The sequence below is a fragment of the Homarus americanus genome, unplaced genomic scaffold (genome assembly GCF_018991925.1).
Source record: "Homarus americanus isolate GMGI-L3 unplaced genomic scaffold, GMGI_Hamer_2.0 scaffold47132, whole genome shotgun sequence".
NCBI lineage: Eukaryota > Metazoa > Arthropoda > Malacostraca > Decapoda > Nephropidae > Homarus > Homarus americanus.
In genome coordinates this window covers 1-23,329 of record NW_024734635.1, presented here as the reverse complement: position 1 = coordinate 23,329, position 23,329 = coordinate 1, and the positions used below count along the sequence as shown (strand labels likewise).

At 66.8% G+C, this 23,329-nt stretch overlaps 2 protein-coding genes and 1 pseudogene across 2 annotated transcripts; all 3 read right to left on the bottom strand.

Annotated features, from left to right (window-relative positions):
• Positions 1-1,585: 1,585 nt before the first annotated feature.
• Positions 1,586-3,560, bottom strand: LOC121870442 (putative uncharacterized protein DDB_G0294196; the record flags this gene model as incomplete). The annotated part of the gene is made up of 2 exons (XM_042372264.1): positions 1,586-1,749; positions 3,501-3,560. Coding segments are annotated over 2 exons (224 nt in total), but the record flags the coding sequence as incomplete, so codon positions are not given.
• A 1,406-nt stretch (positions 3,561-4,966) lies between these two features.
• Positions 4,967-12,141, bottom strand: LOC121870441 (annotated as a pseudogene).
• A 3,775-nt stretch (positions 12,142-15,916) lies between these two features.
• Positions 15,917-21,369, bottom strand: LOC121870440 (vicilin-like seed storage protein At2g18540; the record flags this gene model as incomplete). The annotated part of the gene is made up of 4 exons (XM_042372262.1): positions 15,917-16,038; positions 18,672-18,818; positions 20,495-20,642; positions 21,070-21,369. Coding segments are annotated over 4 exons (717 nt in total), but the record flags the coding sequence as incomplete, so codon positions are not given.
• Positions 21,370-23,329: the final 1,960 nt, after the last annotated feature.

The window sequence follows — 23,329 nt, the reverse complement described above, 5'->3', positions numbered from 1 at the left end:
CTGGCCTGGCCTGGCTGGCCTGGCCTGGCCTGGCCTGGCTCTGGCCTTTCAGCCTGCCTTTCTTACCTGCCTGGCCTGGTTCCTGGCCTGCTAGCCTGGCCTAGCCTGGCCTGCTAGCCTGGCCTAGCTGGCTGGCCTGGCCTGGCTACTGCTAGCTAGCTAGCCTGGGCCACAGCCTGGCCTGGCCTGGCCTGGCCTGGCCTGACCTGACGCAACCCCTGGCTGGCTGGCCTGGCTGGCTGGCCTGGCCTGGCCTGGCTGGCCTGGCCTGCGCCTGTTGGCTGGCCTGGCTGTTACCTGGCTTACAACGCAGCGCAACCAACCTGGCCTGGCTGGCTGGCTGGCATGGCTGGCTCAACCTGGCTGGCGGCCTGGCCTGGCGGCTGGCGAGGCTGGCTGGCTAGGCTGAAGCGCAGGCTGGCGGAGGCTGGCGTGGCTGGCCTGAGGCTGGCTGGCCTGGCACAGGCTGTTTTTCTGGTAGGCTGGCTGGCTGTTTCGGCTGGCACCTTTCAAGTGGCCTGGCTTGTTCGCCTGGCCTGGCTGGCGATGGCTGGCACCTGGCTGGCTGGCGAGGCTGGCCTGGTGGCCTGTTTTCAGCCTGGCCTGGGCTGGCTGGCCTGGCTTTTGGCTGGCGTGGCTGGCCTGGCTGGCGCAGGCTGGCAACCTGTTAGCCTGGCCTGGCCTGGCCTGGCTGGCTGGCCTGGCTGGCTGGCCTGGCACAGGCTGGCTTCGAGCCTGGCTGAGCCTGGCAGCCTGGCTGGCTAGCCTGGCTGGCAGGCTGGCCTGGCTGGCACTGGCCTGGCCTGGCTGGCAGGCTGGCCTGGCTGGCTGGCTGGCTGGCCTGGCTGGCCTGGCTGGCTGGCCTGGCCTGGCTGGCTGGCTGGCTGGCTAGGCTGGCTGGCAGCTGGCCTGGCCTGCGGCTGGCCTGGCCTGGCTGGCTGGCCTGGCTGGCTGGCTGGCTGGCACAAGCTGCTGGCTGGCTGGCTGGCGCTGCTGGCAGTGCTGGCCTGCTGCTGGCTGCTGCGCTGGCTGGCTGGCTGGCTGGCTGGCTGCTGCTTTGCTCAGGCTGGCTCTGCAAGCTGGCACAGCTGGCTGAGCAGGCAGCTGGCTGGCTGGCTGGCTGGCTCAGCTGGCTGGCTGGCTGGCTGGCTGGCTGGCTGGCTGGCTGGCTGGCTGGCTGGCTGGCTGGCTGGCTGGCTGGCTGGCTGGCTGGCTGTGGCTGGCACCAGCTGGCTGGCTGGCTGGCTGGCTGGCACAGCTGGCTGGCGCTCAGCACAGCTGCTGGCTGGCTGCGCTGGCTCTGGCTGGCTGGCTGGCTGGCTGGCTGCTGGCTCTGCTGGCTCTGGCTGCTGAGCTGGCTGGCTCGCTGGCTCAGCTCTTCGCTCGCTGGCACTGCACAGCTGCTGGCGGCTGGCCAGGCTGGCTGAGCCTGGCTCAGCTGGCTCAGCTGGCTGGCTGGCTGGCGCTGCTGGCTCGCTGGCTGGCTGGCTGGCTGGCTGGCTGTGGCTGGCTGTTGCCTGGCTGGCTGGCTGGCTGGCTGGCTGGCTGGCGCTGGCTGGCTGGCTGGCTGGCTGGCTGGCTCAACAGCTGGCTGGCCGCTGGCTGGCTTGCTGCTGCTTTGCTGCTGTGCTGGCTGCTTCGCTGCTGCTTCGCTGTGCTGCTGGCTGGCTGCTGCTGCTGCTGCTGGCTGCTGGCTGGCTCAGCTGTGGCTGGCTGGCTGGCTGGCTGGCTGGCCTGGCTGGCTGGCTGGCTGGCTGGCTCGCTGGCTGGCTGGCTGGCTGGCTGGCTGGCTGGCTGGCTGGCTGGCTGGCTGGCCTGGCTGGCTGGCTGGCTGGCTGGCTCTGCTGGCTGGCTGGCTGGCTGGCTGGCTGGCTGGCTGGCCAGCTGGCTGGCTGGCTGGCGCTGGCTGGCTGGCTGCGCTGCTGCTGGCTGGCTGGCTGGCTGGCTGGCCTGGCTCAGCTGCTCAGCACAGCTGGCTGGCTGGCTGGCGGCTGGCTGGCTGGCTGGTTGGCTGGTTGGCTGTGCTGCGCTGGCTGGCTGGTGGCTGGCTGGCTGGCTTGGCTGGCTGGCTGCTGGCTGGTGCTGCTGGCTGGCTGGCTGTGCTGCTTGGCTGGCTGCTTCGCTGCTGCTGGCGCTGCTTCTCTGGCTGGCTGGCTGCTGGCTGGCTGGCTGGCTGGCTGGCTGGCTCGCTGGCTGCTTGGCTGGTTCTTCTTCTTCTTGGCTGGCTGGCTGGCTGGCTGGCTGGCTGGCTGCTGCTGTGCTGGCTGGCTGGCTGGCTGGCTGGCTGGCTGGCTGGCTGGCTGGCCCTGCTCTTGCTGTGCTGGCTGGCTGCTGCTTCTGGCTGGCTGCTGCTTCGCTGCTGCTTGCTGGCTGGCTGGCTGGCTGGCTGGCGCTGTGCTGGCTGGCTGGCAGCTGGCTGGCTGGCTGGCTGCTGGCTGGCTGGCTGCTGCTGCTGCTGCTGGCTGGCACAGCTGGCTGGCTGGCTGGCTGGCTGGCTGCTGGCTGGCTGGCTGGCTGGCTGGCTGCTGGCTGGCTGCTGCTGCTGGCTGGCTGCTGCTGGCTGTGTGCTTCAGCTGGCTGGCTGGCTGGCTGGCAAGCTGGCTGGCTGGCTGGCTGCTGGCTGGCTGTGCTGGCTGGCTGGCTGGCTGGCTGGCTGGCTGGCTGGCTGGCTGGCTGGCGCAATTTGCTGGCTGCTGGCTGGCTGGCTGGCTGGCTGGCTGGCTGGCTGGCTGGCTGGCATCTGGCTCTTGCTGTCTTCTTTCAGCAGCTGGCTGGCACTGCTGGCTGGCTGGCTGGCTGGCTGTGGCTGGCTGGCTGTTTGCTTCTTTCTGGCTGGCTGGCTCAGCTGGCTGGCTGGCCGCTGGCCTGGCTCAGCTGGCTGGCTGTTTCAGCTGGCTGGCTGGCTGGCTGGCTGGCTGGCTGGCTGGCTGGCTGGCTGGCTGGCTGGCTGGCTCGGCTGGCTGGCTGGCTGGCTGGCTGGCTGGCTGGCTGGCTTGCTGGCTGGCACTGCTGGCTGGCTCAGCTGGCACAGCACAGCACAGCTGGCTGGCTTGGCTGGCTGGCTGGCTGGCTGGCTCGCTGCTTCTTCTTGCCCTGCTTCTTCGCTTCTGCTGGCTGGCTCAGCTGGCTGGCTGGCTCAGCTGGCTGTGGCTCAGCAGCCAGCACGCCTGCTGGCTGCGCTCAGCTGGCTCTGGGCTGGCTGGCTGGCTGGTTGGCTGGCTGGCTCGGCTTGGCTGGCTGGCTGGCTGGCTCTGCTTCGCTGCTTCGCCTTCGCTCTTTGCTGGCTGGCCTGGCTGGCTTGCTGGCTGGCTGGCTGGCCTGGCACAGCTGGCTGGCTGGCTGGCTGGCTGGCTGGCTGGCTGGCTGCTGTGGCTGGCTGGCTGCTTCGCTGGCTGGCTCTGGCTGGCTGCTGGCTGGCTGCTGGCTGCTGCTGGCTGCTGGCTGGCTGCTGCTGCTGCTGCTGCTGCTTGCTGCTGCTGGCTGGCTGGCTGGCAGCTGGCTGGCTGGCTGGCTGGCTGGCTGGCTGCTGGCTGCTGCTGCTGCTGCTGGCGCTGCTGCTGCTTGCTGCTGGCTGCTGCTGCTGCTGTTGCTTGCTGGCTGGCTGGCTGTTCTTCGTTCTGGCTGGCTGGCTTGCTGCTCTCTGGCTGCTTCGCTGCTGTGCTGCTTGCTGGCTTCTGCTGCACGCTGGCTGGCTGTCGGCTGGCTGCGCTGGCTGCTAGCTGTTGCTGGCTCAGCTGGCTGTGCTGGCTGGCTGCTTCGCTGCTGCTGCTGGCTGGCTGGCTGCTGGCACAGCTGGCTGCTGGCACAGCACAGCACAGCTGCTGGCACAGCTAGCTGGCACAGCTGCTGCTGCTGGCTCGCTGGCTGGCCCAACGCTGGCTGGCTGGCGCACAGCTGGCTGGCTGCTGGCTGGCTCAGCTGGCTGGCTGGCTGGCTGGCTGGCTGCTGGCTGGCTGCTCAGCTGGCTGGCTCACTGCTGGCTGGCTGGCTGGCACGCTGGCTGGCTGGCTGGCTGGCTGCTTGCTGCTTCTTGCTGGCTGGCTGGCTGGCTGGCTGGCTGGCTGGCTGGCTGGCTGGCTGCTGCTGGCTGGCAGCTGGCTGGCTGGCTGGCTGGCAGCTCGCTGGCTGGCGCTGGCTGGCTGGCTGCTTCGCTGGCTGGCTGGCTGGCTCAGCTGGCTGGCTGCTGGCTGGCTGGCTGGCAGCTGGCTGGCTGGCTGGCTGGCTGTGCTGGCTGGCTGGCTGGCTGGCTGGCTGCTGGCTGCTGCTGGCTGCTGCTGGCAGCTGCTGGCTGGCTGGCGCTGCTGCTGGCTGCTGGCGCGCTGGCTGGCTGGCTGGCTGGCTGCTGCTTGGCTGGCACAGCTGGCACAGCTGGCACAGCTGGCTGGGCTGGCTGCTTAGCTGGCGCTGCTCGCTGGCTGGTTCTGGCTCAGCTGGCTGGCTGGCTGGCTCGCTGGCTGGCTGGCTGGCTGGCTGGCTGGCTGGCTGGCTCTGCTGGCTGGCTGGCCATGGCTGGCTGGCTGGCTGGCTGGCTGTGCTGGCTGGCTGGCTGGCTGCTCTGGCTGGCTGGCTGGCTGGCGCTGGTGGGGCTGGCTGGCTGGCTGGCTGGCTGGCTGGCTGGCTGCTGGCTGGCTGGCTGCTGGCGCTGGCTGGCTGGCGCTGGCTGCTTGCTGCTTCTTTAGCTGCTTGCTGCTGCTGGCTGCTGCTGCTGGTTGGCTGCTGGCTGGCTGGCTGGCTGGCTGGCTGCTGGCTGGCTGCTGGCTGGCTGCTGGCTGGCTGGCTGTGCTGCTGCTGGCTGCTTCTGCTGCTGCTGCTGCTGCTGCTGGCGCTGCTGGCTGCTGCTGGCTGCTGGCTGCTTCGCTGCTGCTCTGCTGGCTGGCTGCTGCTGCTTGCTGCTGGCTGGCTGGCTGGCTGGGCTGGCTGGCTGTGGCTGGCTGCTGCTGGCTGGCTGGCTGGCTGGCTGGCTGGCTCAGCTGCTGTTGTGGGACCTGGCTGCTGGCACTCTGGCTGGCTGGCTTCTGCTGGCTGGCACATCGCTGGCACAACTGCTGGCTGGCACAGCTGGCTTTAGCTGCTTTGCTGGCTGGCACAGCTGGCTCGCTGCTGCTGGCCTGCTTTGTTTTTGCTGGCCAGCAGGCACAGAACAGAGCCTGCACGCTGCACAGGGCACAGCTGGCACAGCACCAGCTGGCACAGCTAGCTGGCTGCTGGCGGGCTGGCTGGCTGGCTGGCTGGCTGGCTGGCTGGCTGGCTGGCACTGGCTGGCTGGCTGGCTGGCTGGCTGGCTGGCTGGCTGGCTGGCTGGCTGGCTGGCTGGCTGGCTGGCTGGCTGGCTGGCTGGCTGGCTGGCTGGCTGGCTGCTGGCTCGCTGGCTGCTGCTTTGCTGGCTGTTGCTGGCTGGCTGGCTGCTTTGCTGGCTCTGCGTGCTGGCACTGCTGGCTCGCTGCTGCTGCTTCTTTGGCTCAGCTGGCCAGCACAGCGCACGGCACTGGCTGTGGCTGGCTGGCTGGCTGGCTGGCTCGGCACACGCTGGCTGGCTGGCTCGGCGCGCTTGGCTGGTGGCTGTGGCTGGCTGGCTGGCTGGCTGGCTGGCTGGCTGGCTGGCTGCGCTGGCTGGCTGGCTGGCACAGCTGGCGTGGCTGGCTGGCTGGCTGGCTGGCTGGCTGGCTGGCTGGCTGGCTGGCGCTGGCTGGCTGTGCGCTGCTGGCCTGCTGGCTGGCTGCTGGCTGCACGGCTGGCTGCTGCTGGCTGGCTGGCTGGCTGGCTGGCTGCTGGCTGGCTGGCTGGCTGGCTAGCTGGCTGGCTGGCTGGCTGGCTGCTGGCTGGCTGCTGGCTGCTGGCTGGCTGGCTGGCTGGCTGGCTGCTGGCTCAGCTGCTGGCTGCTGCTGGCAGCTGCTGCTGCTGCTGGCTGGCTGCTGCTGCTGCTGCTGGCTGGCTGGCTGGCTGGCTGGCTGGCTGGCTGCTGGCTGGCTGGCTGGCTGGCTGGCTGGCAGCTGGCTGGCTGGCTGGCTGGCACAGGCTGGCTGGCTGGCTGGCTGGCTGGCTGGCTGGCTGCCTGGCTGCTGGCTTCGGCCTCACTGCTTCGCTGCTTCTTCTTCTGGCTGGCTGGCTGGCTGGCTGGCTGCTGGCTGGCTGGCTGGCTGGCTGGCTGGCTGGCTGGCTGGCTGGCTGGCTGGCTGGCTGGCTGGCTGGCTGGCTGGCTGGCTGGCTGGCTGGCTGGCTGGCTGGCTGTGGCTGGCTGGCTGGCTGGCTGGCTGGCTGGCTGGCTGGCTGGCTGGCTGGCTGGCTGGCTGGCTGGCTGGCTGGCTGGCTGGCTGGCTGGCTGGCTGGCTGGCTGGCTGGCTGGCTGGCTGGTTGGCTGGCTGGCTGGTCTTCTTCTTGGCTGGCTGGCTGGCTGCTGGCTGCTGCTGCTGCTGCTGCTGGCTGCTGCTGCAGCTGCTGCTGCTGCTTGCTGGCTGCTGCTGCTGGCTGGCTGGCAGCTGGCTGCTGCTGGCTGCTGCTGCTGCTGCTGGCAGCTGCTGCTGGCGCTGGCTGCCAGCTGCTGGCTCTGGCTGCTGGCTGGCAGTTTTGGCTTCTCGTGGCGCTGGCACGCGCACGCAGCTGCTGGCTGCAGCTGGCTTTGGCTGGCTGGCTGGCTGGCTGGCTGGCTGGCTGGCTGGCTTTAGCTGGCTGGCTGGCTGCTTCGCTGCTTCTTCGCTGCTTTGCTGGCTGGCTTGCTCTGGCTTCAGCTGTTCTGTTCTTCGCTGGCTGCTGGCTGGCAGGCTGGCTGGCTGGCTGTGGCTGGCTGGCTGCTGGCTGCTGCTGCTGGCAGCTCGCTGGCTGGCTGGCTGGCTGGCTGGCTGGCTGGCTGGCTGGCGGCTGGCTGTTTCAGCTGGCTGGCTGCTGGCTGGCAGGCTGTCTGGCTGGCTGGCTGGCTGGCTGGCTGGCTGGCTGGCTGCTGGCTGGCTGGCTGGCTGGCTGGCTGGCTGGCTGGCTGGCTGGCTGGCACGGCTGGCTGGCTGGCTGGCTGGCTGGCTGCTGGCTGCTTCAGCTGCTTTCTTTCTTTCCTTGCTTGTTGCTTTGCTTGCCTTGCTTTGCTTTCTGCCTTCTTCAGCTTGCTCTGCTGCTTCTTGCTCCCTGCTCCTTAGCTCTTCTTTGCTCTTCTGCTTCTTCTTCGCTGCTTCTTCTGCTTCTTCTTCTTCTGCTTCTTCTTGCTTCTTCTTGCTCTGCTTTCTGCTTCTTCAGCTGCTGCTTCTGCTTCGCTGCTTCTTCTTCTTGCTTGCTTCTGCTGCTTGCTGCTCTTCTGTCTTCTTTGGCTGGCTGCTTTGCTTGCTGGCTGGCTGGCTTTGCTGGCTGGCTTTGCTGGCTGCTGGCTGGCTGGCTTGCTGGCGCTGGCACAGCTGCTGGCTGCTTTGTCTTTTTGCTGGTCTTCGCTGGCTGGCTCTGCTGGCTCTGCTCAGCTGCTGGCTGCTTCGCTGGCTGCCCTCTCTTCTTCAGCTGGCTGGCTGGCTGGCAAGACGCCTGCTGGCTGGCTGGCTGGCTCAGCTGCTGGCAGCGCTGGCACAGCTGGCTGCTGGCACAGCTGGCTGGCACAGCCTGGCTGGCTCAGCTGGCACGGCTGGCTGGCTCAGCTGGCTGGCTGGCTGGCTGGCTGGCTCGCGCTGGCTGGCTGGCTGGCTGGCTGGCTGGCTGGCACGCTGGCTGGCTGGCTGGCTGGCTGGCTGGCTGGCTGGCTGGCTGGGCTGGCTGGCACGGCGCTGCTGGCTGTGCTGGCTGGCTAGCTGTAGCACAGCTGGCTGGCGCTGCTTCTTGCACTGTTCTTTGGCACGGCTCAGCACAGCTGGAGCTGTGCACAGCTGCACAGCTGGCACAGCACAGCTGGCTGCTGGCACAGCACGCACAGCTGTCGCACGGCACAGCTGGCTGGCTGGCTGGCTGGCTGGCTGGCTGGCTGGCTGGCACGCTGGCTGGCTGGCTGGCTGGCTTGCCTGCTGGCTGGCTGGCTGGCTGGCTGGCTGGCTGGCTGGCTGGCTGGCTGGCTGGCACAGGCTGGCTTGGCTGGCTGGCTGGCCTGGCTGGCTGGCTGGCTGGCCTGGCTGGCTGAGCCTGGCTGTGCTGGCACAGCTGGCTGGCTGGCACGGCTGGCTGGCTGGCAGGCTGGCTGGCTGGCTGGCCTGGCTGGCTGGCTGGCTGGCGCTGGCTGGCTGGCTGGCTGGCTGGCTGGCTGGCTGGCTGGCTGGCTCGCTGCTGGCTGGTTGGTGTGGTTGGCTGGCTGCTGGCTGGCTGGCTGGCTGGCTGGCTGCTGCTCATCTGCTTCTTGCACAACTTTCTCACTGCTTGCTGGCAGCACAACTGCTTTTCTGCACAGCTGGCAGCTGGCTGGCACAGCGGCTGGCTCGCTGGCACGGCCAGCAGCTGCTGGCACGCTGGCACAGCTGCGCTGGCTGGCACAGCTTGCACAGCTGGCCAGCTGGCTCGCTGGCACAGCACAGCGCTGTTTGCAGCTGGTGCTGCATCGCTGTGCTCTGCTGGCACAGCAGCTGCTTCTTCGGCTGCTTCGCTGCTTCTTCAGCTGCTGTCAGCTGGCACGCACAGCACAGCACAGCTGGCTGGCACGCTGGCTGGCTGGCACAGCTGGCTCAGCACAGCTGCTGGCTGGCTGGCACAGCTGGCACAGCTCAAGCTGGCTGGCACAGCACAGCACAGCTGGCACAGCTGCTGGCACAGCTGGCTGGCACAGCTGGCTGGCTGCTTCGCTGCTGGCTGGCTGGCTGGCGCTGGCTGGCTGCTGCTTCGCTGCTGCTTGGCTGCAGCTCTGCTGCTGCTGCTGGCAGCTGCTGCTGCTTGCTGCTGCTGCTGGCTGGCAGCGCTGGCTGGCTGGCTGGCTGGCACGCTGGCTGGCTGGCTCGCTGCTTCAGCTGGCTGGCTGGCTCAGCTGGCTGGCTGGCTGCTGCTGCTGGCTGGCTGGCTGCTGCTGCTGCTGGCTGGCTGCTGCTGCTGTAGCTGGCTGGCTGGCTGGCTGGCTGCTGCTGGCTGCTGGCAGCTGGCTGGCTGGCTGGCTGCTGGCACGCTGCTGGCTGCTGGCTGGCTAGCTGGCAGCTGGCTGGCTGCTGCTGCTGCTGCTGCTGCTGCTGGCACGCTGCTGGCAGCAGCTGCTGGCTGCTGCTGCTCAGCTGGCTGGCTGGCACAGCTCAGCTGGCTGTGGCTGGCTGGCTGGCACAGCTGGCTGGCAGAGCTGGCACAGCACGCTGGCTGGCTGGCTGGCTGGCTGGCTGGCTCAGCTGGCTGGCTGGCTGGCTGCTTCAGCTGGCTGGCTGGCTGGCACAGCTGGCTGGCTGGCGGCTGGCGCTGCTTCTTCGCTGGCTGCTGGCTGGCTGGCTGGCTGGCTGCTGCTTCTTCTTCAGCCTGCTTCTGGCCTGCTAGTGCTGGCACAGCTGGCTGCTTGCTTCCAGCTGCTGGCTGGCTGGCAGGCTGGCACAGCTGGCACAGCTGGCTGCTTCTTCTGCTGGCTGGCTGGCACAGCTCGCTGGCTGCTGGCTGGCTGGCTTTGGCTGGCTGGCTGGCTGGCTGGCGCGGCTGTCTCTGCTGGCTGCTGCTGCTTGCTGCTTCTTCGCTGCTTCGCTGCTTCTTCGCTGGCTGCTTGCTGCTTGCTGGCTGGCTGCTGCTTGGCTGCTTCTTCGCTTCTTTGCTGGCTGCTGGCTGGCTGCTTGCTGCTTGCTGGCTGCTGCTGCTGCTTCTTCGCTGGCTGCTGCTGCTGGCTGGCTGCTGGCTGGCTGGCTGCTGGCTGGCACAGCTGCAGCTGCTTCTTCGCTGCTTCTCTCTGTTTGGGGCTGGCTGGCTGGCTATCTGCTGGCTGGCGTGGCGGCTGATCCAGCTGTCTTGCAGCTCTGCTCAGCTCGCTGCTTCTGCTGGCTTGCTTTTCTGCTGGCGGCTGGCTGGCTGCTGGCAGCTTTCGCTGCTTTCTGCGCTGCTGGCTCGCTGGCACCAGCTGGCTGGCTGGCTGGCTGGCTGCTTGCTGGCTGGCTGGCTTGCTGGCCTGGCTGGCTGCCTTTGCTGGCTGGCTGGCTGGCTGGCTTTGCTGGCTGGCTGGCACAGCTGGCTGGCTGGCTGGCTGCTTTCAGCTGGCTCTGGCTGGCCTGGCTGGCACAGCTGGCTGGCTGGCTAGCTGGCCTGGCTGGCACAGCTGGCACAGCTGCTGGCAGGCTGGCTGGCTGCTGGCCTGGCTGGCTGGCTGGCTCGCTGGCTGGCTGGCTGGCTGGCTGGCTGGCTGCTTCTTCTGCTTCTTCTTCGCCTGGCCTGCTGTGGTGGCTGGCTGGCTGGCTGGCTCAGCTGGCTGGCTCAGCTGCTTTGCTTCAGCTGGCTGGCTGCTGGCACACTGGCTCAGCTGCTTCGCTGGCTGGCTGGCTGGCTGGCTCAGCTGCCGCCGCCTGGCTGGCTGGCTGGCTGGCTGGCTGGCTGGCTGGCTGGCTGGCTGGCTGGCCTGGCTGGCTGGCTGGCTGGCCTGGCTGGCTGGCCTGGCTGGCTGGCTGGCTGGCTGGCTGGCTGGCTGGCTCCGGCTCGCTGGCTGGCTCGCTGGCTGTGCTGGCTGGCTGGCCTGGCTGGCTGGCTCGCTGCGCTGGCTGGCTGCTCTGGCTGGCTGGCTGGCTGGCTGGCTGGCTGGCTGGCTGGCTGGCTGGCTGGCTGCTGGCTGGCGCTGGCTGGCTGGCTCGCTGGCTGGCTGGCTGGCTGGCTGGCAGCTGGCTGGCTGGCTGGCTGCTGCTTCGCTGCTTCGCTGCTTCTTCTTCTTGCACAGCTCGCTGGCTCCAGCTGGCTGGCACGCTGGCTGGCTCGCTGGCACAGCTGCTCTGCGCTGGCACAGCTGGCACAGCACAGCTGGCACAGCACAGCACAGCTGGCTCGCTGGCTGGCTGGCTGGCTGGCGCTGGCTGGCTGGCCTGGCTGGCTGGCTGGCTGGCTCAGCACGCCGCTGGCTGGCTGGCTGGCTGGCACTGCTGGCTGGCTGGCTGGCACAGCTGCGCTGGCTGGCACGCTGCTGGCTGGCTGGCTGGCTGGCTGGCTGGCTGGCTGGCACGCTGGCACGCTGGCTGGCTGGCTGGCTGGCTGGCTGGCTGGCTCGGCTGGCTGGCTGGCTGGCTGGCTGGCTCTGGCCTGCTCCCACTGGCTGGCTGCTCTTGCTGGCTGGCTGGCTGGCTCGCTGGCTGGCTGGCTGGCTGGCTGGCTCGCTGGCTGGCTGGCACAGCTGCTGGCTGGCTGCGCTGCTGGCACAGCTGGCTGCTGCTGGCACAGCTGGCACAGCACAGCACAGCTGGCTGGCCTGCTTCTGCTTCTTCTTCGCTGCTTCTTCTTGTGCTGCTCTTGCTGCCTGGCTGGCTGGCTGGCTGGCTGGCTGGCAGCCGCTGGCTGCTGGCTGGCTGGCTGGCTGGCAGCTGGCAGCTGGCTGGCTGGCTGGCTGGCTGGCTGGCTGGCTGGCTGGCTGGCTGGCTGGCTGGCTGGCTGGCTGGCTGGCTGGCTGTGGCTGGCTGGCTGGCTGGCTGGCTGGCTGGCTGGCTGGCTGGCTGGCTGGCTGGCTGGCTGGCTGGCTGCTGCTGCTCTTTTCGCTGCTGGCTGCTTCGCTGCTGGCTGCTTCTTCGCTGTGCTGCTGCTGCTCTCGCTGCTGGCTGGCTGGCTGCTGGCTGGCTGGCTGGCTGGCTGGCTGGCTGCTGGCTGGCTGGCTGGCTGGCTGCTGGCTGGCTGGCTGGCTGGCTGGCTGCTGCTGCTGCTGGCTGGCTGGCTGCTGGCTGGCTGGCTGCTGCTTCGCTGCTGCTGCTTTGCTGGCTGCTGGCTGCTGGCAGCACAGCAGCACAGCTGGCTGGCTCGCTCAGCTGCTTCTTGCTTCACTGCTTCTGCTTCTGCCTGCTTGCTGCTGGCTGGCTCCAGCTGGTTCTTCGCTGCTGCTTGCTGCTTCCTGCTGGCTCGGCTCGCTGGCTGGCTGCTGGCTCGCTGGCTGGCACGCTGGCACAGCTGGCTGGCTGCTGCTGCTGTTGCACAGCAGCTGGCTGGCACGCACAGAAGCTGGCACTGCTGGCTGGCACAGCTGGCACAGCTGCTGCTGGCACAGCTGGCTGGCAGGCACAGCACAGCGGCTGCTGGCACGCTGCAGCTGCTTCGCTGGCAGCTGCTGGCCATGGCACAGCTCAGCTAGCTGGCTGGCAGCTGCTGGCGCAGCTCAGCTCTGGCTGGCTGGCTGGCTGCTGGCTGGCACGCTGGCTGGCTCGCTCGCTGGCTGCCTCGCTGGCTGGCTGGCACAGCACAGCTCGCTGGCACAGCACAGCTGGCACAGCTGGCACAGCACAGCTGGCCCGCGAGCTGCTGCTGGCTGGCTCAGCTGGCTGGCGCTGGCTGGCTGGCTGGCACAGCACAGCTCGCTGGCACAGCTGGCACAGCACAGCACAGCTGGCTGGCTGCTGGCTGGCACAGCTGGCTCGCTGGCACGGCTCGCTGCTGGCTGGCTGGCTGGCTGGCTGGCTGGCACAGCTGGCTGGCTGTGCTGGCTCGCTGGCAGCTGGCTGGCTGGCTGGCTGGCTGGCTCACTTCAGCTGGCTCCTGGCGCTGCTGGCTCGCTGGCTCGCTGCTGCTGGCTGGCTGGCTGGCACAAGCTGGCTGGCTGGCGCACCTGGCTGGCACTGCTGGCTGGCTGGCTCTGGCTGGCCGCTGGCTGCTGCTGCTGGCTGGCTGGCTGGCTGGCTGGCTGCTGGCCTGGCTGAGCTGGCTTGCTGGCACTGCGCTTGCTGCTCTGCTGGCTGGCTGGCTGGCTGGCTGGCTGGCTGGCTGGCTGGCGCTGGCTGGCTCGCTGGCTGCTGGCTGGCTGGCTGGCTCGCTCTGGCTCAGCTGGCTGGCACACTCTGGCTGGCTGGCTGGCTGGCTGGCTGGCTCGCTCTGGCTGGCTGGCACAGCTGGCACAGCACAGCTGGCCAGCTGGCACAGCTGGCTGGCTGGCACAGCTGGCCGCTGGCACAGCTGGCTGGCACAGCACAGCACAGCACAGCTGGCTGGCTGGCTGGCTGGCTGGCTGGCTGGCTTGCTGCTTGCTGCTTCTTCGCTGCTTGCTGCTTGCTGCTTGCTGGCTGGCTGGCTGGCTGGCACAGCTGGCTGGCACGCTGCTGCTGCTTCTGCTGCTTCGCTGGCTAGCTGCTTCGCTGCTTCGCTGGCTGGCTGGCTGGCTGGCTGGCTGGCTCGCTGCTTCTTGGCTGGCACAGCACAACAGCTGGCACAACAACTACAGCTGGCTCCAGCTGTGGCTCAGCTGCCGCTTTTCGCTCGCACGCACGCACGCAGCACAGCTCGCTCGCGCTGCACGCAGCAGCTGGCACAGCTGGCTGGCACGCTGGCACAGCAGCAGCACAGCAGGCACAGCACAGCTGGCGTGGCTGGCACAGCTGCTGGCTGCTCGCTGCTTCTTCTTAGCTGGCACACAGCTGGCACAGCTGGCCTTGCTGCTGCTGCTCGCTGGCTGGCTGGCACATGGCTGGCTAGCTGGCTGGCACAGCTGGCTGGCTGCTGCTGCTGGCTGCTGCTGCTGCTTGCTGGCACAGCTGGCGCTGGCAGCTGGCTGGCACAGCCAGCACAGCTGGCTGGCTGGCACAGCTGGCACAGCACAGCACAGCTGCTGGCACAGCTGGCACAGCTGGCTGGCTGGCTGGCACAGCAGCTGGCTGGCACAGCACAGCTGGCACGGCAGCTGGCACGCTGGCTGGCTGGCTGGCACAGCTGGCTGGCTGGCTGGCACAGCTCAGCTGGCTGGCACGCTCGCTGGCTGGCACAGCTGGCTGGCTGGCTGGCTGGCTGGCTGGCTGGCTGGCTGGCTGGCTGGCTGGCTGGCTGGCTGGCTGGCTGGCTGGCTGGCTGGCTGGCTGGCTGGCTGGCTGGCTGGCTGGCTCGCAGCCTGGCTGGCTGGCCTGGCTGGCACAGCTCAGCACACAGCACAGCTGGCTGGCACAGCTGGCTGGCTGGCACCAGCTGCTGGCACACTCGCTGTGGCTGGCTGGCTCATCGCTGGCTGGCTGGCTGCTGGCACAACCAGCACAGCTGCTTCTTCACTCAGCACACTCAGCTGGCACAGCTGGCACAGCTGGCTGGCCTGGCACAGCTGGCTGGCACAGCACAGCTGGCTGGCTGGCTGGCTGCGCTCAGCTGGCTCAGCTCAGCTGGCTGGCACAGCTCAGCTGGCTGGCCTGGCTGGCTGGCTGGCTGGCTGGCTGGCTCAGCTGGCTGGCTGGCTGGCTGGCTGGCTGGCTGGCTGGCTGGCTGGCACGGCTGGCTGGCTGGCTGGCTGGCTGGCTGGCTGGCTGGCTGGCTGGCTGGCTGGCTGGCCTGGCTGGCTGGCTGGCTGGCTGGCTGGCTGGCAGCTGGCTGGCTGGCTCAGCTGGCTGGCTGGCTGGCTCGCTGCTGCTCGCTCGCTGGCTGCGCTGCTGCTGGCTGGCAGCTGGCTGCTTCAGCTGGCACACTGCTGCTAGCTTCTCTGGCTGGCTGCTTGCTGGCTGGCTGGCTGGCTGCTGGCTGGCTGGCTGGCTGGCACAGCTGGCTGGCCTGCTTCTTCTTCGCTGGCAGCTGGCACAGCACAGCACAGCACAGCACCAGCACAGCACAGCACAGCACAGCACAGCACAGCACAGCTGGCACAGCACAGCACAGCACAGCACAGCACAGCTGGCACAGCTGGCACGGCTGGCACAGCTCAGCTGCTGGCTGGCTCGCTGCTGGCTGGCTGGCTGGCTGCTCGCTGCTGCTGGCACGCGCTGCTGCTGGCTGGCTGGCTGGCTGGCACAGCTGGCTGGCACAGCACGCTCGCTCGCTGGCTGCGCTGCTTCTGCTTCGCTGGCTGGCTGGCACAGCTGGCTGGCTGGCACAGCTGGCTGGCTGGCTGGCTGGCTGGCACGCACGCTGGCTGGCACGCTGGCTCGCTGGCACGCTGGCCAGCTGGCTGGCTGGCTGGCTGGCTGCTTTCTCTGGCACAGCTGGCTGGCTGGCTGGCCAGCTGGCTGGCTGGCTGGCTTTGGCACAGCACAGCACAGCTGGCTGGCACAGCACAGCTGGCTGGCACGGCTGGCTGGCTGGCTGGCTGCTTGCTAAGCTGCTTGCTGGCGCAGCTGCTGCTGCTTGCTTGCTGGCTGCTTCGTGCTGCTGTTTGCTGCTTCGCTGTCTGCTTTTCTTTAGCTGGCTGGCTGGCTAGCTGGCTGGCTGCTGCTTCTTCGCTGCTTGCTGGCTGGCTGCTGGCTGGCTGCTTGCTGCTTGCTGCTGCTGCTGCTGCTGCTTCAGCTGCTGGCTGGCTGCTGGCTGCTGGCACAGCTGGCTCAGCTGCTGGCTGGCTGGCTGGCTGGCTGGCACAGGCACGCTGGCACAGCTCAGCACAGCACAGCTGGCACAGCACAGCAGCTGGCTGGCACAGCACAGCACAGACAGCGCCAGCACGCACAGCACAGCTGGCACAGCTGGCACAGCTGGCACGCTGGCACGCACGCTGGCGCACGCTGGCTGGCTGGCTGGCTGGCTGGCTGGCTGGCTGGCCTGGCTGGCTGGCTGGCTGGCTGGCTGGCTGGCTGGCTGGCTGGCTGGCTGGCTGGCTGGCTGGCTGGCTGGCTGGCTGGCTGGCTGGCTGGCTGGCTGGCTGGCTGGCTGGCTGGCTGGCCTGGCTGGCTGGCTGGCTGGCTGGCTGGCTGGCTGGCTTGGCTGGCTGGCTGGCTGGCTGGCTGGCTGGCTGGCTGGCTGGCTGGCTGGCAGCTCTTTCTTGCTGGCTGCTGCTTCTTCGCTGCTGGCAGCTGCTGCTTGCTGCTGCTGCTTGGCTGCTTCACTGCTGCTGCTTGGCTGGCACCAGCTGGCTGGCTGCTGGCTGGCACGGCTGGCTGGCTGGCTGGCTGGCACAGCTGGCTGGCTGGCTGGCTGGCTGGCTGGCGGCTGGCTGGCTGGCACGGCTGGCTGGCTTGGCTGGCTGGCTGTGGCTCAGCTGGCTTCTTCTTCTTGCTGGCTGGCTCGCTGGCACAGCTGCTGCTTCTTCGCTGCTTCGCTGCTTGGCTGCTGCTGCTGCTGCTGCTGGCTGGCACCTTGCTTCTTCGCTGGCCTGCTGGCTGGCTGGCTGGCAGCTGCTTCTTCTTCTTCTTCTTCAGCTGCTTCTTCAGCACGCACTGCTAGCTGGCTGGCTGGCTAGCTGGCTGGCTGGCTGGCTGCTTCAGCTGCTTCGCTGCTTCGCTGCTGCTGGCTGCTTGCTGCTGCTGCTGCGCTGGCTGGCTGCTGCTGCTTCTGCTGGCTGGCTCTGCTGGCTGCTGCTGGCTGGCTGGCACAGCTGGCTGGCACGCAGCTGGCACTGGCAGCTGGCTGGCTGGCTGGCTGGCACGCTGGCTGGCTGGCTGGCAGCTGCTGCTGCTGGCTGGCTGGCTGTTGCTGGCCTGGCACAGCACAGCTGGCACAGCTGGCTGGCTGGCTTCAGCTGGCTGGCTGGCTGGCTGGCTGGCTGGCTGGCTGGCTGGCTGGCTGGCTGGCTGGCACGGCTGGCTGGCTGGCTGGCTGGCTGGCACGCTGCTGGCTGGCTGCTGGCTGGCTGGCTGGCTGGCTGGCTGGCGCTGGCTGGCTGTGGCTGGCTGGCTGCGGCCTCGCTGGCTGGCTGCTCTTCTTCGCTGCTGCTCAGCTGGCTGGCTGGCTGGCTCAGCTGTCCTGGCTGCGCTGTGGCCTGGCTGGCTGGCTGGCTGGCTGGCTGGCTCAGCTGGCTGGCTGGCTGGCTGGCTGGCTGGCTGGCTGGCACGCTGGCCAGCTGGCTGGCTGGCACAGCTGGCTGGCTGGCTGGCTGGCACGCTGGCTCGCTCAGCTGGCTCGCTCGCTGGCTGGCTGGCTGGCTGGCTGGCTGGCTGGCTGGCTGGCTCAGCTGGCTGTGCTTCTTGCGCAGCTGCTTCGCTGCTGGCTGGCCTGGCTGTGCTGGCTGGCTGGCACAGCTGGCTGGCTGGCACAGCTGCTGGCTGCTGGCACAGCTGGCTGGCTCAGCTGGCTGGCACGCTGGCACAGCACAGCTGCTGGCTGGCTGCTGGCTGGCTGGCTGGCACAGCTCGCTGCTTCGCTGGCACAGCTGGCTCAGCACAGCAGGCACGGCTGGCTGGCTGGCACAGCTGGCTCGCTGGCTGGCTGGCTGGCTGGCGCCTGCTGGCCTGGCTGGCTGGCACAGCTGGCTGGCTGGCTGGCTGGCTGGCTGGCAAGGCTGGCACCGGCACGAGCGCAGGCTGGCGCAGCTGGCTGGCTGGCTGGCACGCTGGCTGCTGCTGCTGCTGGCAGCTGGCTGGCTGGCACGCCAGCTGGCTGGCTGGCTGGCAGCTGGCTGGCTGGCTGGCTGGCACAAGCTGCTGGCAGCTGGCTGGCTGGCTGGCACAGCAGCGTGGGGCTGGCTGGCAGCAGCAGCTGGCTGGCTGGCTGGCTGGCTGGCTGGCTCGCTGGCTGTCAGCTGGCTGCTGCTGCTGTCGCTGGCTGGCTGGCTGGGGGTGGGCTGGCTGGCTGGCTGGCGGCTGGCTGGCTGGCTGGCTGCTGCTTGCTGCTGGCTGCTTTCGCTGGCGCTGGCTGGCTGGCTGGCTGGCTGGCTGGCTGTGCTGGCTGGCACGGCGCAGCTGGCACGGCTCTGCGCAGCACAGCTGGCTCAGCAGCTGTTTCAGCTGGCTGGCACAGCACAGCACTGCTGGCGCAGCTCTGCCGCTGGCAGCTGGCGCTTGCTCCTGGCTGGCTTGCTGCTTCTGCTGGCTGGCTGGCACAGCTGGCCAGCTGCTGCTGGCTGGCTGCTGGCTGGCTGGCTGGCTGGCTGCTGGCTGCTGGCGCTTTCTTTGGCTGGCTGGCTGGCTCGGCTCGCTGGCTGCTGGCTGGCACGGCTGGCTCGGCGCTGCGGCGGCGGCTGGCTGGCAGGCTGGCTGGCTGGCACGCAGCTGGCACACGCTGGCTGGCACGGCACAGCTGGCTCAGCTGGCACAGCGCAGCTGCCGAGCTGGCACAGCTGGCTGGCTGTTTCAGCTGGCTGGCTGGCTGGCTGGCTGGCACACAGCTGGCTGGCACCGCTGGCTGGCTGGCTGGCTCAGCTGGCTGGCTGGCTGGCTGGCACCGCTGGCTGTTTCAGCTGGCTGGCTGGCTGGCTGGCTGGCTGGCTGGCTGCTGGCTGGCACGCTGGCTGGCTGGCACAGCTGGCTGGCACGCTGGCAGCACGCACCAGCACAGCACAGCTGGCTGGCTGGCTCGGCTGGCTGGCTGGCTGGCTGGCTGGCTGGCTGGCTGGCTGGCTGGCTCGCTGGCTGGCTGGCTGGCTGGCTGGCTGGCTGGCTGGCTGGCTGGCTGGCTGGCTGGCCTGGCTGGCTGGCCTGGCTGGCTGGCTGGCTGGCTGGCTGGCTGGCTGGCTGGCACAGCTGGCTGGCTGGCTGGCTGGCTGGCTGGCTGGCTGGCTGGCTGGCCCTGGCTGGCTGCTGGCTGGCTGGCTGCTGGCTGGCTGGCTCGCAGCTGGCTGCTGCTGGCAGCTGCCTGCTGGCTGGCTGGCTGGCTGGCTGGCTGGCTGGCTGGCTGGCTGGCTGCGCTCGCTGGCTGGCTGGCTGGCTGGCTGGCTGGCTGGCTGCTGGCTGGCTGCTCGCTGGCTCTTCACTGGCTGGCTGGCTGGCTCGCTGCTTCTGGCTGCTGGCTGGCTGGCTCAGCTTGCTGCTTTGCTTTGCTTTGCTTCGCCGCTGCTTTCACTGCTTTGCTTTCTTTCTTTGCTTCTTCTTTCCTTTCCTGCTTTGCTTCTTTCCTTTCTTTCTTTGCTTTGCTTTCTTTGCTTTCCTTTCGCTGCTTTCTTTCAGCTGGCTGGCCTGGCTGGCTGGCTGGCTGGCCTGGCTGGCTGGCACAGCTGGCTGGCCTGGCTGGCTGGCTGGCTGGCTGGCTGGCTGGCTGGCCTGCTTTGCTGGCTGGCTGGCTGGCTGGCTGGCTGGCTGGCCTGGCTGGCTGGCTGGCCTGGCTGGCTGGCTGGCTGGCTGGCTGGCTGGCTGGCTGGCTGGCTGGCTGGCTGGCTGGCTGGCTGGCTGGCTGGCTGGCTCTTTGCTGGCTGGCTGGCTTGCTGGCTGGCTGGCTGGCCTGGCTGGCTGGCTGGCTGGCTGGCCTGGCTGGCTCGCGCTGGCTCAGCTGGCTGGCTGGCCTGCTTCGCTGGCTGGCTGGCCTGCTTTCTTTGCTGGCTTTGCTTTCTTTCGCGCCTGGCCGCTGGCTGGCTGGCTGTTTCTTTCAGCTGCTTCTTTCTTCTTTCCTTTCTTTGCTTCTTCTGCTTCTTTCTTTCTTTCTTTCCTGCTTTCCTTTCTTCTTTCTTCTTTCACTGCTTCTTTCCTGCTGCTTCTTCTTTGCTTTGCTGCTTCTTCTTTCTTTGCTGCTGCTTCTTCTTTCTTTGCTTCTTCTTTGCTTCTTTCTTTGCTTCTTTCCTTTGCTTCTTCTTTCGCTTTGCTTTCCTTTGCTTTGCTGTGCTGCTTTCTTCTTCTTCTTCGCTGGCTGCTGGCTGGCGCTGGCTGGCTGGCTGCTGGCTTCTTCCTTTCTTTCTTCTTCTTCTTTCTTTTGCTTCTTTCTTTCTTCTTTCTGCTTCTTCTTTCTTTCTTTCCTTTCTTTCTTTCTTTCTTCTTCTTCCTTTGCTTCTTTGCTTTGCTTTGCTTTGCTTTGCTGCTTTGCTTTGCTTCCTTTGCTTTCCTTTGCTGCCTGCTGCTTTGCTTTGCTTTGCTTCTTCTTTGCTTCTGCTGCTTTGCTTTGCTGCTTTGCTGCTTTGCTGCTGCTTCTCTGGCTGGCTGGCTGGCTGGCTGGCTGGCTCTGGCTGGCTGGCTGGCTGGCTGGCTGGCTGGCTGGCTGGCTGGCTGGCTGGCTGGCTGGCTGGCTGGCTGGCTGCTGGCTGGCTGGCTCTGGCCGCTGCTTCGCTGGCTGGCTCGCTGGCTGGCTGCTGGCTGGCTGGCGCTGCTGCTGGCAGCCTGGCTGGCTGGCTGGCTGGCTGGCTGGCTGGCTGGCTGGCTGGCTGGCTGGCTGGCTGGCTGGCTGGCTGGCTGGCTGGCACAGCTGGCTGGCTGGCTGGCTCGCTGGCTGGCCTGGCTCACTCAGCTGCTTCTGGCTGGCTCTGGCTGGCTGGCTGGCTCAGCTGGCTGGCTGGCTGTGGCTGGCTGTTTCAGCTGGCTGGCTGGCTGGCTGGCTGCTTTCGCTGGCTGCCCTGGCTGGCTGGCTGGCTGGCTGGCTGGCTGGCTGGCTGGCTGGCTCGCTGGCTGCTCTTCCTTTCTGGCTGGCTGGCTGGCAGCGCTGGCTGGCTGGCTGGCTGGCTGGCTGGCTGGCTGGCTGGCTGGCTGGCTGGCTGGCTGGCTCCGGCTGGCTGGCTGGCTGGCTGGCTGGCTTCTGCCGCCTTTCTTCTTCTTCTTTGCTTCTTCTTCACTGCTTCTTTCTTCTTCTTTCACTTCTTCACTTCTTTCTTCTTCTTCTTTCTTCACTGCTTCTGCTTCTTTGCTTCTTCAGCTGCTTCTTCTTCGCTCGCTTCTTCGCTCGCCCTGCTTCTTCAGCTGCTTCTTCTTCTTTCTTCTTTGCTGCTGGCTGCTTCCGCTGCTTCTTCTTTGCTTCTTCTTCTTCTTCTTTGCTGCTTCTTCTTTGCTTTGCTTCTTCTTTGCTTCTTCTTCTTCTTCAGCTTCTTCTTCTTCTTCACTGGCCTTGCTTTTCTTCTTCTTCTTCTTCTTCTTTCTTCTTTGCTTGCTGGCTACTGCTTCTTTCTTCTTTCTTCTTTCTTCTTCTTTCTTCTTCTTCTTCTTTGTTTCTTTGCTTCAGCGCTGCTTTGCTTGGCCAGCTGCTTCCTTTGCTTTGCTTCTTCTTCTTTGCTTCTTTCTTCTTCTTTCTTTGCCGCTTGCTTGCTGCTTCTTTGCTTCTTCTTCTTTGCTTCGCCTGCTTCTTCGCTGGCTTCTTCTTCTTTGCTGCTTCTTCTTTCTTCCTGCTTCGCTTCTTTGCTTGCTTCCTTTCAGCACCTGCTGCTTCCTGCTTTGCTTCCTTCTTCTGCTTCTTCTTTCCTGCTTCTTCTTTCTTCTTTGCTTCCTTCTTCCTGCTTCTTTGCTAGCACTGCTAGCTTTTCTTTGCTTCCTGGCTGGCTTCGCCGCGCTGGCTGCTTCTTCTTCCTTTCGCTGCTTCCTTCCTTTGCTTCTTTGCTTCTTGCTTCTTCCTTCTTTGCTGCTTCTTCTTCTTCTTCGCCTGGCTCAGCACGCACAGCTGCCTTCTTCTTTCTTTCTTCCTTTCTTTCTTTCTTTCCTTCCTTTGCTTCTGCTTCTTCTTCTTCTTCTTCTTCGCTTCTTTGCTGCTTCTTCTTTGCTTCTGCTTCTTTCTGCTTCGCTTCTTTCTTCTTCGCTGCTTGCCTGCTTCTTCCTTCTTCTTCTTTTCTTCCTGCTTCCTTTGCTTCTTCAACTGCTGCTTCTTTGCTTGCTTCTTCGCTCCTCTTCTTCTTCCTTTCTTCTTCTTCTTCTCTTCTTCTTCCTGGCTTTCAGCTCAGCTGGCTCAGCTGGCTGGCTGGCCTGGCTGGCTGGCCTGGCCTGGCTGGCCTGGCTGGCTGGCTGGCTGGCTGCTGGCTGGCTGGCTGCTGGCTGGCTGGCCGCTGGCTGGCTGGCTGGCTGGCTGGCTGGCTGGCTGGCTGGCTGGCTGGCTGGCACAGCTGGCTGTTTTTCTGCTGGCTGCTTCTTTCTTTCTTCTTCTTCTTCTTTGCTTCCTTTGCTGCTTTCTTCTTTCTTTCAGCTGGCACGCTGGCACAGCACAGCACAGCACAGCTGCTTTGCTTCAGCACAGCACAGCTGGCTGGCTCGCTGGCTGGCTGGCTGGCACAGCTGGCTGGCTGGCACAGGCTGGCTGGCTGGCTGGCCTGGCTGGCCTGGCTGGCACTGGCTGGCTGGCTGGCTGGCTGGCTGGCTGGCTGGCTGGCTGGCCTGGCTGGCTGGCTGGCTGTGGCTGGCTGTTTTGCTGGCTGGCTGGCTGGCCTGGCTGGCTGGCTGGCTGGCTGGCTGGCCCTTCCTTCTTCTTCTTCTTCTTCTTCTTTCTTTGCTTCTTCTTCAACTGTGCTTGCTTCTTTGCTTCTTCTTCTTCTTCGCTTCTTCTTCTTCTTCTTTCTTCTTCCTTTGCTTCTTCCTTTCTTCTTCTTCTTTCCTTTCTTCTTCCTGCTTCTTTGCTTCTTCGCTTTGCTTCTTCTTGCTGCTTCTTCTTCTTTCTCTGCCTGCTTCCTTCTTCTTCCTTTGCTTCTTTGCTGCCTTTCTTCTTCTTCTTCCTTTGCTTCTTCTTTTCTTCTTCCTTCCTGCTTCTTCTTTCTTCGCTTCTTCTTTTTCTTTCTTCTTCTTCTTCTTCTTCTTTGCTTCTTCCTTCCGCTTTCTTCGCGCGCCGCTGTGGGCTGGCTGGCTGGCTGGCTGGCTGGCTGGCTGGCTGGCTGGCTGGCTTCAGCTGGCTGGCTGGCTGGCTGGCTGGCTGGCTCAGCTGGCTGGCTGGCTGGCTGGCTGGCTGGCTGGCCTGGCTGGCACCAGCTGGCTGGCTGGCTGGCTGGCTGGCTGGCTGTGGCACGGCTGGCTGGCTGGCTGGCTGGCTGGCTGGCTGGCCTGGCTGGCTGGCTGGCTGGCTGGCTGGCTGGCTGGCTGGCTGGCTGGCTGGCTGGCTGGCTGGCTGGCTGGCTGGCTGGCTGGCTGGCTGGCTGGCTGGCTGGCTGGCTGGCTGGCTGGCTGGCTGGCTGGCTGGCCTGGCTGGCTGGCTGGCTGGCTGGCTGGCTGGCTGGCTGGCTGGCCTGGCTGGCTGGCTGGCTGTGGCTGGCTGGCTGGCACAGCGCTGGCTGGCTGGCTGGCTGGCTGGCTGGCTGGCTGGCTGGCTGGCTGGCTGGCTGGCTGGCTGGCTGGCTGGCTGGCTGGCTGGCTGGCTGGCTGGCTGGCTGGCTGCTGGCTGGCTGGCTGGCTGGCTGGCTGGCTGGCTGGCTGGCTGGCTGGCTGGCTGGCTGGCTGGCTGGCTTTTTGGCTGGCTGGCTGGCTGGCTGGCTGGCTGGCTGGCTGGCTGGCTGGCTGGCTGGCTGGCTGGCTGGCTGGCTGGCTGCTTCTTTCTTTCTTCTTCTTCTTCTTCTTCTTCTTTCTTCTTCTTCTTCTTCTTCTTCTTTGCTTCTTCCTTTGCTTTGCTTTGCTTTGCTTTGCTTCTTCTTTGCTTTGCTGCTTCCTTTCCTTTCTTCCTTTGCTTCTTCTTTGCTTCTTTGCTGCTGCTTTGCTTTGCTTCTTTGCTGCTTTGCTTCTGCTTCTGCTTCTTCTTTCTTCTTTGCTTCTGCTTCTTTCTTTCCTTTCTTTCTTTCTTTGCTGCTTCCTTTCTGCTTCTTTCTTCTTTCTTCTTCTAG